The following is a 10,207-nucleotide window of genomic DNA, read 5'->3' on the forward strand; positions in this document are numbered from 1 at the left end:
GTATCCAAAACATTGTCATTGCCATTGTGACAGTACTCAGGGGTCAAAGGTGAAATGATGCTGTATGCTGACAGATGCTTTTGTCAAAAGCAATTACATAAAGATAACTTTAACATTAAAATGAACAGCTTCTGGTAAAATCAAATTAAATCGAATTTAACAGAAAAATAACATTAACATTAACCATAACCATATACAAACTGTGACACTCTAAGGGGAAAAAGGACTGTCTTTGGACAGTTTTTAGACGGTTTTTGAAGATCATTTGAATTTAATTCTGGCTGCCATATGAAGCCATGAAGAGTAACCAACAGATTAATTAAGATTAAATTGGACAGATTAAAGACCAGATACGTTGTTGCATTCTGAATCATCTGTAATGGTCTCACTACGCAAGCAGGTAGGCAAGCTAACAATACATTGCAATAGTCAAGTTTGGATAGAACCAAGGCCTGCACAGGATGTTGTATGACATATTGTGTTAGATAAGGTCAGATCTTCTGATCATTGTATAGGATAATAAACCATCACTTGACTTGGTGACTGAGTGCTCAGAGAAATTTAGTCGGTCATTGATTGTGACACCCAAGTTATGTATTGTTTTAGCAGGAGTCAGTGAAGATGAGCCACACATGGTTCTGATTTATTGGGGAATAGATGGGAATACCAAAATATCATTTTTGGAGAGATTGAATTAAAGGTGTCGATCTTTCATCCAGACTGAAGTATCCCACACAAAAATCCATGCAGAAATAGTGGTCAGATGGGAAAGACAGGTAAAGTTGAGAATTTTCCACTAACATTGATATGTAAATCTGTGGAGGCAAAATCTACTGCTAAAAAAAAATAAGTAAAAACTTCAATCATACACGGGATCAGTACTCTGACACTGTTTGGTTCTGAGCACAAGTAAAACTTTTGAGGCGAGTGTTTTATTTTGCAAGAACTGTCAGACATTCTGTGAATAGTTTGAGAATGGAGAAAAGGGTGGAAGGTTTCATGGTTTTAACATTTTAACAATTGTGGAAAACTGTAAGTGTTCCCTTAATTTTTTTGAGCAGTGTATTTCACCTAGAAGTGGTGTAAATGGAGAAACAGAGTAGTAACACAAGTACTTAAATTCATGAGGTAGCCTCCACCTGAGGTTACCTTTCCATACCTTTCCTTAAGACACACTGACCGTCCTTAGAGGTAGGAGGACAACCAATTAAACAAACCATTGCAAGGATGCAAACCAATTAAGAAGCAAAGGGCCTTCTCCCTGTGGACAGTGAAGTACTGTAGTTGACGGTGGTGGTAGAGATTTGAGAAGAGACTTGAAAGTAGAAAATATCAAAGTGGTGCAGAAAAGTTTTGATGCAGACCAAATACAAACCTTAGGCAGTAGCCATGTGTTACCATGTCAATTGCTTCTTCTTATAAATGTGTTCCATAAGGAGCCAAATGGCATCATATCTGTAAAACGTAGTTTGAAGTGACATGTCTGATAAGTAGTTGTATAGGCTATTAGCCTACTATTCTTTTAAAGGGACACCAGGCAAGCCTGATGCTTTTTCTCTACAAAACTCCCCCTCGCTCGGTCTGAAGCTCTTTTCCTTTTCTTTGCATCTTCCGTCAAGGGTTTTCGCTGCTTCTTTGCCGGCTCTGCCATTATACACATGTTTGCAACAAACGCTAGCGATTCGTTAGCCTGCCTCTGTGCTGTAAACTGATCCTGCTTCAGTCGCTGGGTAGGATACACCGAACTTGCAAGTGGGATATTCTTCCTACAGGCAGTAGGGGCGGGCGAGAGAGTCTTCATTCGCCCTGTAATGAGTCATTTAACCATATACCGACTTACAAAGATGAGTAATTAACACAAAAACGTTGCCTGTTGTCCCTTTAATAAAGAGCACAAATCCAGGTCAGTCTCGACACTTATTTACAAGTTTGCATTTTAACAGTGTCTAATTATTATTTTTTCAGTAGAATCATATCTAGTATAACCAGCTGGACTTACACCTGAGACTAACAACCCATTATTTCTATTGACAGACACAATAATTTATGCCAGTGGTTCTGAAACTTTTTGTCAGGCGACACCCCCAAAAAACATGGGCCAAGTCTTGCGACCCCCCTTCTCTCTAACCGGCGGAATTTGGTTTCAAAATGTTGCGAGATGGGCATTGGAAGTAGAGGCAGAAAATGTTTTCTCTCATAGGCAGGCTATGTCATCACCAAAGGCATTATGTCAATGGCAGCCTTTGATTAAAAACCTTTAGAAAATGTTTTTAATCCAGACCGCAAATCTTATCACGACCCCTCCATTATTTTTGGCGACCCCCAGTTTAAGAACCACTGAAATAGACCACGCTGTCCATTTTTTCTTTTCTTATGTTATTGTCATCCATAGAATCCAGTACTGCCGTGCCAAGAGCTTCTCGTTGGACATAATAGTATTCGATCATTCTATGTAGTCACACCTATGTACCATAAAACAGCCTATATACAGAAAAGCTTTGCAGTTAAAGCCTTACAGACAACCTTGAAAAATACTTCTTTCACACACACACACAAAGATCACTATACACACATTGTGATACACAATCTAGAAAGGGAAAGGTCAGTTTTAAAACAGTGCCATAGGTCAGAGGGGTGTATGGTTTTCCTTGTAAATCAAATGAAGCCCTAACCTCAGGCTTCAATGAAAACTCTTGCAGGGTGGACTGATCTAGAAAGGACATTGGCATTTAGTGACATCTGCACATTTCAAACACACACTGAAATCTAAAAATACACATACATTTTTTTTGTTATACAATATACAGTGTTTCCCATACATTGACTTATTTGTGGCGGCCCACCACAATAGCAACACTGACCACCACACAATGATTTTCTATGTTTTACTACTTAAACTGGATGAAATCCTTTCATTGTACAGCTATGTGCACCTTTGCACTGCCTCTCCTTGTGTCTCTGTCCCTCAACTATAACTATATATATAACTATATATACTCTTTTGATCCCGTGAGGGAAATTTGGTCTCTGAATTTATCCCAATCCGTGAATTAGTGAAACACACTCAGCACACAGTGAACACACAGTGAGGTGAAGCACACACACTAATCCCAGCGCAGTGAGCTCGGGGAGCAGTGAGGGGTTAGGTGCCTTGCTCAAGGGCACTTCAGCTGCGCCTACTGGTCGGGGTTCGAACCGGCAACCCTCTGGTTAAAAGTCCGAAGCACTAACCAGTAGGCCACGGCTGCCCCAAACAAACAAACATGCATGCACGTTTAAAGAAAACATTAAAAATCCTGCAAGGATTGTTGTTGGCAGAGAAGACGACTGGCTAAATCGTGATTAAATCCGTTAGCATCATAACCACGTCGCGCAAATTTGTTCAAAACTGTGAACACCCCCGTCATCTACCACCACAAATAGAATTCAATTCTGTGGGAAACATTGATATATAATAGTCAGTATGGAATTATTTGATTACACTGATGGAGACATGAAAGGCATTTGAATGGGATGTGATAGTGTCAAGACACTGCATAATAATGAATAAAGTCTGATGCTAAACATTGTTGTGAGAGGCATGGTGTGTTATTATATCTGTTATTATTTCCTGTATTAATATAACAAATGATAAATAGAATGTTTTACAATAAGCTGTAACAGCTTTCTTAAATATAATTAACAATCTATCTATCTTGAGAGGTCATACTGCTACAATCTCACAACTTAAAGTTCCCCTGAACAATTGTTTTCAGTTGTTTGTTAACAAAATCAATATTTCCCATTCATAAATGTGGCCCCATTCATGTTTAGTTACGACCACCACCAAATCGAAGCATACCTATCGGCTTAGAAATCCTGATCTCCATACCCTCCTCCCCATTTCAGGAGAATGTCGTAACAGTATGACCCTCCAGTCGGGAGAAAATCAACATTAATGAAGGTGTACACCAAGTTTGTTTTGTACTCCAGCTTCTGTCTGGCGTGGAACCGAGGCGTTCAAACGTCAGTCATACGTCAGTGACACGCTCCTGTGCAGGCGGGAACTGAACCAAAGCCCGTCTCTGACTGAACTCCACTTTGCCCTCATAGACATTAACTAGGACAACCCATCTTGCTACGCATTAATTATCTTTGCCTCAGTCTTTGGCGTCTGCATGCATAGAAAAAACATTAGCTTGGATTCATCTGCAGAATTTCCCTACATTCAACAATGTAAGTTACGAACCCATTTTCTACAAGTCATATGTCTTCCTAACATTCCGACATTGAAATCGTATTTTCCAACTAAATAAATAAAGAGAAAAATAACTTTGTGATCTGTCACTGTCTCACTTGTTCTCTAGTTTCTAGACCCAGAGACAGTTGACAAACTAACTTAACATAGTTTTGCTAGAACTAGTAGACTACCACAATGTTGCTGAACGTGTGTTATTTCAGGTTAGTTTGCAACAATATGCAAGTTTAACCAAAGTCCTTAGCTGCTACCTAGCTAGTGAACATAACCATTTCCATTCACACGTTAGCTAGCTCGGTTAACAGGCAAAATTAAACTATTTATTCCTTGTGTTTCATTGGCATCACACACAAGCAATGGCAATAAATTAGTACACAAAATTATATTAATATGTTGTTATAGAAGTATAGTATAAGTATATATACTCTTTTGATCCCGTGAGGGATATTTGGTCTCTGCATTTATCTGTGAATTAGTGAAACACACTCAGCACACTGTGAACACACAGTGAGGAGAAGCACACACACTAATCCCAGCGCAGTGAGCTGCCTGCAACAACAGCGGCGCTTGGGGAGCAGTGAGGGGTTAGGTGCCGTGCCTACTGGTCGGGGTTCGAACCGGCAACCCTCCGGTTACAAGTCCGAAGCGCTAACCAGTAGGCCACGGCTGCCCCAATTGTTATTGCTTATTCAGAGAGTTTATGTTATGACGTGCCTAGGAGTAGTAACTAGTAACTAGTGCCAGTTTTGATGTGTGACGGTTACCGTAGTTGTAAACGAGGCAGCACTTGAGATGTTAGTTGTTATATAACTCCTAACCACTAGATGGGAGAATTTCTTACACAGTAGGGCTTTAAAGCAGCACTAAAGAAGATTTGCTCTCTGGGTCCCCCTACAATTAAAGGTGCTGTAAGCGATGTTGGGTAAGGTCACTTCTGTTGACGTTCAAACAAAACAGAGAGCTAGCTCGCTACTCCCTCCCCCTCCCTCGTGTGCAATTGAAACTTTCCTAAACGTGCATCTCGTCGGTGATTGGCGGGAACAGTTTGTTATGTTTTTATGGTCTAGGCTGAACCAAGTTCTTTTTGTTGCCGTTTTTGGAGTCTGGGCTGTCCACAGAGACCGCATTTTCTTTTACAGTGTATTCAGGGCACAGGCAGATGTTTGCTGTATGTGACAAAAATGTTTTAGCTTAGAAACAGCGTAATATCGCTTAGAGCACCTTTAAGAAGCGCAATAATAAATTAACTAAATGTGCGTCTTTGCTATAAACTATAACGCCCAATACAATATAGAGAGAATGCACTAACAGCAGTCTGTAGAAACAGAGATCCATATTCTTGTAAGTAGCCTATCTATTTGAACTCTACAGTCTTTAGCATAGCAGCTCATTTTGATTTCTGAGGGGGCCGGCACTGTATCTACCTGAACAGCAGTTCACCCTATTAAGAGTTTTATGATTTTGATGGAACATAATTTTAAGGTAAAAAAAACTCTTTAGGGGGCCTTTCAGAGGTGCTCTATGTGTACTTACCTTGTAAAAGTTCTTGATAATGTGTCAAAAACAAATCATGAACTCCTTGTATAGTCTGTGAAGTGAAATATACCTTTGATTGACTACTTGACCTCAGTATTTATTGTATCTACTATAATGTGCCTTTTGTCTTACTGAAAACAGATTGCTATAATTAAAACAAACAAAACAAACACACACACACACACACACACACACACACACACATCAAAAGCCATTAGAAAAAAAAATTTCCTCACATTAATATGAACCTTATTGCTCAGCTGTGTTGTGCTGTCTCTGGTCTACCTCTTTACACACAGACACAGTATACCTGCCCATTCTTTCCTCATTGTCCACACTTGAGCTACAGTTGCTCCTCTCTTCCCTGTACTGATCATCTGCGCCACTTCTGGACCTCCATGACCCACAGAGCCGCCCTAACATCCGACACAGCTCCCCTCTCAAGTCCCTGCAGCGCAGTGCGTACAACAGGGGGTTGACAGAGGAGTTCACCAGACAGAGGGTGCTGCAGAAGGCGAACGCCCTCTGCTGGTCGGGGCGCAGGTTCACGGACACATCGGCGAGCATGAAGGAGAGAGCCGGCAGCCAGCAGCCCACCATGATCACCAGGATGAGACCCAGCGTCCGCGCCAGGTGGATGTCCATCCGCAGGCGCGCCTGCCCTTGCAAGCCAGTGACCGACGCCTCATGTTGGTGGGCTTTCCACAGGATCAAAGTGTAGGACACGATGATGAGCAGGAGAACCACCAGGATGAAGCTGACCCAGCAGGCCAGGTAGCGGTGGTCCACATAGGGGAAGAGGTTGGAGCAGGGAGGGCTAAGCTTAGTCGGGCACCTCCAACCCATCAGTGGTAAGAAGGAGATGACGGCAGTGACAGTCCACAGAGCCAGTAGCCCCAGCAATGCTCGCTGTCGCGTCATCAGCACCTTGTAAATGGGCGCCTGGTAGATGCAGAGGTAGCGGTCCAGTGCCGTGAGGAGCAGGCTGCCCACGGAGCCTGTGAAGGACATGGTCACACCCCCGAGCTTGAAAAGGTAGGCAGCTGGAGTGTCGTGCCGACAGAAGAGGTGGAAGTCGAGAAAGCTGATGGTGAAGAAGCAACTGGCGAAGGCGTCGGCCAGTGCCAGGCTGGCGATGAACAGGTAGGAGGGCCGTCGGCGTAGTGTGGCACTGGAGCAGATTATGCCTAGCACCAGGATGTTCTCCAGAAGAGTGATGGGACCAGTCAGGAAGAGGATGGAGCCGATGGCCATCCGCTCTGTCTGGTTGAGCACATAGTACCTCTCCAGTGATCCATTGCCTGAGGCAATGTGTGATTGAAAAGACGGATGTCAAAAAAAGTTCAAATCACACGTTATTTCACAACTTGTGAAAGTATTATTTCACATAATACTAATAACACATAATACATAATACTAAAAACACATAATACATAAAACTAACTAGACAAAATATGACTGCCGCCCAGTCCTGCACATTCTTTTCCGCAAAAATAAATCACACTTTTGATTTTTAAAACACACAATTTGTCTCCATCTCCCACAACCCCTACTCTTATGGGGTGTGTGTGTGTTTATGTGAGTGTGTGCGTGTATGTGTGCCTGCATGTGTGTGTTTTTATGTGTGTGTGCATGTGGGTGTGTTTGTGCATGCATGCGTGTACGTGTTTGTGTTTATGTGTGTGTGTGTGTGTGCTTGTGTGCAGGCCTGTGTGTGTGTGGTTTGTGTGTGCGTGCGAGTCTGTGCGTGCATGTCTACTGTGTGTGTATGTGTGTGTGTGTTTATGCATGTGTTTGTGGCCACACTGATGGTGTCAGCTTTAAACAACACGCATGTCTATCTTCTTTGGAACAGAGTAAGCAATTGCTTTTAAAACCTTTGTTTACAAGAAAGATGTGTTTGCTGTACTTCCGAAAAGATTCAGAGTTTAATGTACCAATTTAAATTTAATTTTGTTGCTTGGAGAGTGGAGGTGAACTGTATGCAAGGTCCCAAATCAATTCTCTTTTGAGAATCATCTGATGTCAGCCAGACAAATGTTTCCATGGTCAAGACATGGATTTATGCACTTGTCAGTACAATGACAGTACTTCTCCACATCGGCCTTTGAAGCATTTCAATTCCAGTTGAGTGTGTGCAATGTTGTGAGGGTTCATATGGCAACAAATGATGTTTTTGTTCCAGACACACTGGACTAAATGAAATTAATATATTTACCTACAGGCGCCGCGGGGGAGCAGTCATTAAGCCATGATGATGTGACCTCCAATGAATTTTCTGTGGTATCCTATAGTATCGGAATAGAATTGCATTGCTTAGTTATAGCATAAATAGCTGAATGCAACCATTTCTAATCGTTTATCTGTATACTGCTGCAGATGAAAAGAGAGCCAGATAAAAAAAATCGCTATAAATAAATGTCCAAGAATCCATGTAGCATTTTCAAATAAATTCAAACAAACATTTTTATTATTATTATTTGTATTATTATTTTTAACATTGAGTTGGAAGCTCAGATATGGTAAACGTGCATTTCCTCATTTTTACCCCACTTTGATTGAAAAGTGTTTCAGTGACCAAAAAAAAAAGCATTGACCTTCAGCTCAGCCTCCATTGCCACATGAAGATTTAGCAAAATCAGAGTGGCCATATCATCTTTGGTTTTGAATCTGCATTGCTTTTAGGATTCAATAAAGGTGAGTCACGCCACTCGGTTCCTGAAGTGTGCTTTTAGCAGATGTGAGCTGACGAAACATTCATAGATGGCTGATGGAAGCTCCTCAGGGGCCTCAGTGGTGTTAGGTTGATGGATACCTAAGAGTATTTTAGACATAGTTCAAAGGCATGGCTTTTAGCAGGATTGCTCCAGGTCTGTCGGTGTCAACCTTCCATCAGTCGAGAATAGGCTGGTGGACAGTGAAAAATTATCGGGTCAGTGAAAAATTATCATTAAAGACTGTCACAGTCTAAAGGCTTTCCCCTGGTGGACAAATGCAGAAGCATTTCAAAATGACGAACGTGAGTCAAATTCCAGGTTCATTCAAAGCACAGGGGAGACTCACATATTGCTGTTGAGGAATTGCAGGAAGGTATGCACCTCTCTAAAAGCAGTCTATATTGCTTTTTTAAAGAAGGGGCAACGTGAAGGCATTATACTAAGTTAGGTGGATGGATGGATAGAGACAGATGCAGTTGCATTCAAAAATATCAACACACAATAACACAGTGACAGCACTGAAGTGATAGTTTGGTCATGAGAACCACTGTGAGCTGTGACCATGATATAGATATATGCACCAGTGGAGGTACAAATGCAAGGTGCAAGAACAATATTGTAAATTATACAAGTTAATAGATAAAAGATAAGATATATCTCCAACGAATATATATATATATATATATATATATATTCGTTCTCAGGGCATTCCGCGCATCACTCTCACGTCCATAACGCCAACACAATGCCATATTATTTAGTTGCCGTTATGGACGTGACAGTTTTGCGCGGAATTGCTCCTCATTTAATTCACATTGTATCAAAACCCAAGAATGTTTCATTCTATTGTTGACTTTGGATTAAACGTGTTTGCTAAATAAAATGTAAATATTGGAAAAAAATGCTTTGTAACACAATTTTGCACGTCATCTTCCCCTGTTCCTTTTTTGTCATCTTCACTGTTGCAGCTGCACTTCCATTTAGTCGGCTACAACTGCATTTCATAACCAGGAAGACCTTTTATGCAACTCTGAACAACAAAACTGAACAACTGTAAATGTTCTATAAGAAAGAGAGGATGATAATCTATACAAATGCAAACTTTGTTGTACTACAGGAAATGGAATCTTAAAAAAATAAAATAAAATAAAAAATAAAAAAGACACTGTGGTTAGATCAGGCTGACAGCAGTTTTTAGAGGGAGTCCTCTCTCTGGTTTCATCACAGGAAACCAAATCATTATGTTGCAAAGCATGCAGTGAAGAAGCACACAAATATTTTCCTTATTTACAAATAAACAAAACAATAATGTCAATATCATCAATCCAAACCACTTACATGATCATTATACAAATAGAGAAGAAGCAATAATGCATCAGTTATTAATACAACTTACCATGACTGAGATGGCTTCACTTTTGTTCGTGTTTGACTTGTAATATTTCTGTTTAATAAGGAACTGACTTACACAATCAATATCCAGCTCATAAATTGACAGCAGTACACTGCTCTGACTGCAAGGCAACTCCACACCCCAGTTACTATCGACATCATGAGAGTGGAGAGGAGGAGACAGATGAGGGGAGGAGTGATGGCACAGAAAAAAAGAGTACAAAATGGCCTCTCTATAAGCAGCAATCCCCCTCTCTTTTCTGTAGATAAACGATTACATTAACACACTCCTTCATATAGTTACATCTCAACCTGGAGAAATACA

The 10,207-nt window shown here is 41.0% G+C and overlaps 1 protein-coding gene across 3 annotated transcripts; it reads right to left on the reverse strand.

Moving 5' to 3' along the window:
• Positions 1–5,401: 5,401 nt before the first annotated feature.
• cnr2 (cannabinoid receptor 2) lies at positions 5,402–10,010 on the reverse strand. Of its 3 annotated transcripts, none has more exons than XM_042108287.1 (4): positions 9,887–10,010; positions 8,371–8,680; positions 7,996–8,061; positions 5,402–7,074 (listed from the first exon to the last, which is right to left on the reverse strand). In XM_042108287.1, exon 4 carries the CDS (start codon positions 7,025–7,027, stop codon positions 6,023–6,025), a length of 1,005 nt encoding a protein of 334 aa, XP_041964221.1. In that variant the 5' UTR covers positions 7,028–7,074; positions 7,996–8,061; positions 8,371–8,680; positions 9,887–10,010; the 3' UTR covers positions 5,402–6,022. The 3 variants fall into 3 exon arrangements, with proteins under 3 accessions (XP_041964221.1, XP_041964219.1, XP_041964220.1); XM_042108285.1 differs by having other exon boundaries at positions 7,992–8,061; XM_042108286.1 differs by lacking the exon at positions 8,371–8,680 and having other exon boundaries at positions 7,992–8,061.
• Between the last annotated feature and the right edge of the window lie 197 nt (positions 10,011–10,207).

Source organism: Alosa sapidissima, chromosome 10 (genome assembly GCF_018492685.1).
Source record: "Alosa sapidissima isolate fAloSap1 chromosome 10, fAloSap1.pri, whole genome shotgun sequence".
Taxonomy (NCBI): Eukaryota; Metazoa; Chordata; class Actinopteri; order Clupeiformes; family Clupeidae; genus Alosa; species Alosa sapidissima.

Excerpts from the sequence above, each read along its gene's own strand:
- cnr2 (XM_042108285.1), bottom strand. The coding sequence starts at position 8,424 with ATGGCCACTCTGATTTTGCTAAATCTTCATGTGGCAATGGAGGCTGAG. Across the intron at positions 8,062-8,370 it reads CAATGGAGGCTGAGCTGAAG|GATACCACAGAAAATTCATT; the intron begins GTCAATGCTTTT and ends CCGATACTATAG. Across the intron at positions 7,075-7,991 it reads CTCCCCCGCGGCGCCTGTAG|GCAATGGATCACTGGAGAGG; the intron begins GTAAATATATTA and ends ACATTGCCTCAG.